We start from the raw sequence: 3,414 nt of genomic DNA on the forward strand, positions 1-3,414 counted from the left end.
CGAGAGGCAGACAAGGCCACCGTCGTCGGCTTGATAACTCCATCAACACCGTCAACGCTCGTCCCAAGCGCACCTACGCCACTGATTTTGGCAAGCTGCTAGATGGCCCAAGCCCTATCCACAAGGATGCCAAACACACCATGCGAGAGTGCAGAGGCCTAAAGATAGCGCTCAGTGGTGAATCATCAAAGAAGCCATAGTGTGATGATGATGAGACTGAAGATGGTTAAGGCAGAGAATGAGGCAAGAATAAGGGCCCAACCTACTAGGACCCTACCAAGACCATTGCCACCATCTTTGGTAGGTGAGCTATCTCTGAAGACAAGTGGGAGCAGAAGCTTGTAGCCCGACGTGTCAGGTCGGTCGCTACATATGATGGCCCCATCGCTGATCCCAAGTACCTCGACTGGTTAGAGCACCCGATCACCTTCTCTAGGGCCAACCAGTGGTCAGATATCCCATACCCAGGGTGTTTCCCACTCGTCCTGGATCCTATCATCAAGGACGTGCGCTTCTAGAAGGTCCTCATCGATGGAGGGAGCGCCCTCAACATCCTATTTGCTGGGTCCCTTGAGGAGCTAGGGATCAAGAAAGAAGACCTTACCCCCATGGACTCTCCATTCTGGGGGATCATTCCTGGAAAAGCGTCCCTACCTCTAGGACAGATTACACTACCGGTCCAATTCGGCACCGCCAAGCACTTTCGTGTCAACTACGTCAACTTTCTAGTTGCTAACTTCAACACGGCGTACCATGCCATCCTTGGCCGACCAGCTCTCGCCAAGTTTATGGCCATGCAACACTACATGTACCTGGTGTTGAAGATGCTGACGCAGCAGGGGGTCCTCTCCCTGCGCGCCAACCTCGATGTTGCCTACTCCTGTGAGAAGGAAAGCTTCACGCTTGCCAAGGCTACTGACATCTCCATCCACATGCAGGACTACCTCACAACTTTGCAGCAGATTTCCCCACAGGACCTAGAGATCCCAACCATGGAGGCTACCCAAGTGTCAACCAAGTCCAAGGAGGTGAAGGAAGTGGTCCTCGTCCCCAATGACCAGTCTAAGACTGCTCGGATCGGGGCCGACCTCGATCCCAAATAGGAAGACATGCTCATCAGCTTCCTAAGGGAGCATGTTGACGTGTTCGCATGGAAACTGGCGGACATGCCCAGCGTGCCTCGGGAGCTGATCGAGCACTCCATAAATGTCTCAGCGGCCGCCAAGCTAATCAAGCAGAAGCTTCGATGATTCATGCAGGACAAAAGGGAGGCCATTAGGGTAGAAATAACCTGGCTCTTAGCTACCATTTTTATCAAAGAGGTGTATCATCCGGAGTGGTTAGCGAACCCGGTTCTTGTAAGAAAAAGTATAAAGAATGGAGAATGTGCGTTGATTACACCAATCTCAACAAAAATGCCCTAAAGACCCCTTCGGCTTACCTCACATTGATGAGGTCGTAGATTCTATAGCCAGTTGCGAGCTCCTATGCTTTTTAGATTGGTTCTCTGGTTATCACTAGATCATGCTGAAGGAAGAAGACCAGATCAAGACATCATTCATTACGCCCTTCGGCGCCTACTGCTACACGACCATGTCCTTCGATCTCAAGAACGTAGGTGCGACTTATCAAAGAGCCATCCAACGCTGCCTCAAGGACCAGATCGGGAAGAATGTCGAGGCTTATGTCGATGATGTGGTGGTTATGTCTAAGACTACCGAAATCCTCATCGCCGACCTGACCGAAGTTTTCAAAGCCCTAAAAGTGTACAGATGGAAGCTGAATCCCACTAAGTGCATTTTCGGCGTCTCATCCGTTATCCTGCTAGGCAACATCATCAGTCACCATGGCATCGAAGCCAACCCAGAAAACATAGCAGCGGTGACCAACATGAAGCCACCGACCTACGTCAAGGATGTCTAGAAGCTAATGGGGTGCATGGTGGCTTTAAGTCGTTTCATATCCCGTCTAGGCAAAAAGGGACTCCCCTTCTTCAAGCTACTCAAGGCTCTAAAGAAATTTGTCTAGTCAGAGGACGCTAACAAGGCATTCGCCGAGCTCAAGTGGTTCCTAACCACACCTCCGATCATGACCACCCCCCAAAAGGATGAAACCCTGCTAATCTACATCACAACGACCAACTAGGTAGTCAGCACCGCCATCGTTGTTGAACGAGAAGGGGCCGAACACGCATACAAAGTCCAATGCCTAGTCTACTTCATTAGTGAGGTCCTAAACGAGTCTAAGACTAGCTACCCCCAGGTCCAGAAGCTGCTATACGCCATCCTAATCACATCCTAGAAGCTTCGTCACTACTTTGACGCCTACCACGTAGTGGTAGTCACTGAGTACCCACTCGGCAACATCCTCCGCAACAAGGAAGCCAGCGACCGCATCATTAAATGGGCGGTCGAGCTCGGCACCTATACCATCGACTTCAAGCCTCGCCACACGATCAAGTCACAAGCGCTCGCCGACTTCATCGCCGAGTGGATAGATATGTAGACTCTTGTCCCGGTCTACCACCTCGAGCACTGGACCATGTAGTTCAACAGGTCTCTCAACCTCGATGGTGCTGGGGCAGGTGTATATTTCATCTCGCATCGAGGGATAAGCTTCGCTATGTCCTTCACCTACACTTTTGAGCATCCAATAATACCACTGAATACGAGGCAGCACTTCATGGTCTCTGTATAGCTATCGAGCTCGGCGTTAAATGCCTCCACATGTATGGTGACTCCGCACTCATGATCAATCAGCTCAATAAGGATTTGAATGGCACTAATGAGAAGATGTATGCTTACTGCACCGTGATAAGAAAGTTAGAAGACAAGTTCTACGGCATCGAGTACCACCATGTGGTCCGGGCTGACAACCAAGCAGCCGATGAGCTGTCAAAGTTAGGGTCGACCTAGGCCAAAGTTCCTGCCAGAGTGTTTGTCTAGGACCTGGTGATGCCATCCATCAAGCATGGGCAAGAAGGCATTGAAGAAAAGCCACATGCTAAGCCATTAGTCGCATCGGTCCCTAGTCCGAGCAGTGATTGGAGGGAACCTTTCATCAAATACCTTACCACTGCAGATGTCAAGGGTGACAACACAGAGAGAGAATGCCTCACTCACCGCATCATGCATTATGTTCTAGTTCGAAAGAAAGTTATATCGCAAGAATGCCAAGGGAAAGCTACTCCAGAAGTGCGTTTCTGTGGAAGAGGGCGAGAAGATACTCAAGGAGATCCATGCCATGTCAGCAGTGTGAATGTCATCACTAGTAATTGGGTTTATCGTCACAAGTTTTTGTCTGATGGCTCTCTTGATCGCTATAAAGCGATGTGGGTTCTTCAAGGTTTCACTTAGCGCCCTGGGATTGATTATGATGAGACTTTCAGTCTAGTCATCAAGCCAGTTATAGTTT

General features: G+C 49.9%; 1 protein-coding gene across 1 annotated transcript; it reads left to right on the plus strand.

The window, feature by feature from the left end:
* Positions 1 to 608: 608 nt before the first annotated feature.
* Positions 609 to 1,103, plus strand: LOC136515648 (uncharacterized). Its single transcript, XM_066509179.1, has one exon. The coding sequence runs from the start codon at positions 609 to 611 to the stop codon at positions 1,101 to 1,103; it is 495 nt and encodes a 164-aa protein (XP_066365276.1).
* Positions 1,104 to 3,414: the final 2,311 nt, after the last annotated feature.

This window comes from Miscanthus floridulus, chromosome 17 (genome assembly GCF_019320115.1).
Source record: "Miscanthus floridulus cultivar M001 chromosome 17, ASM1932011v1, whole genome shotgun sequence".
Taxonomy (NCBI): domain Eukaryota; kingdom Viridiplantae; phylum Streptophyta; class Magnoliopsida; order Poales; family Poaceae; genus Miscanthus; species Miscanthus floridulus.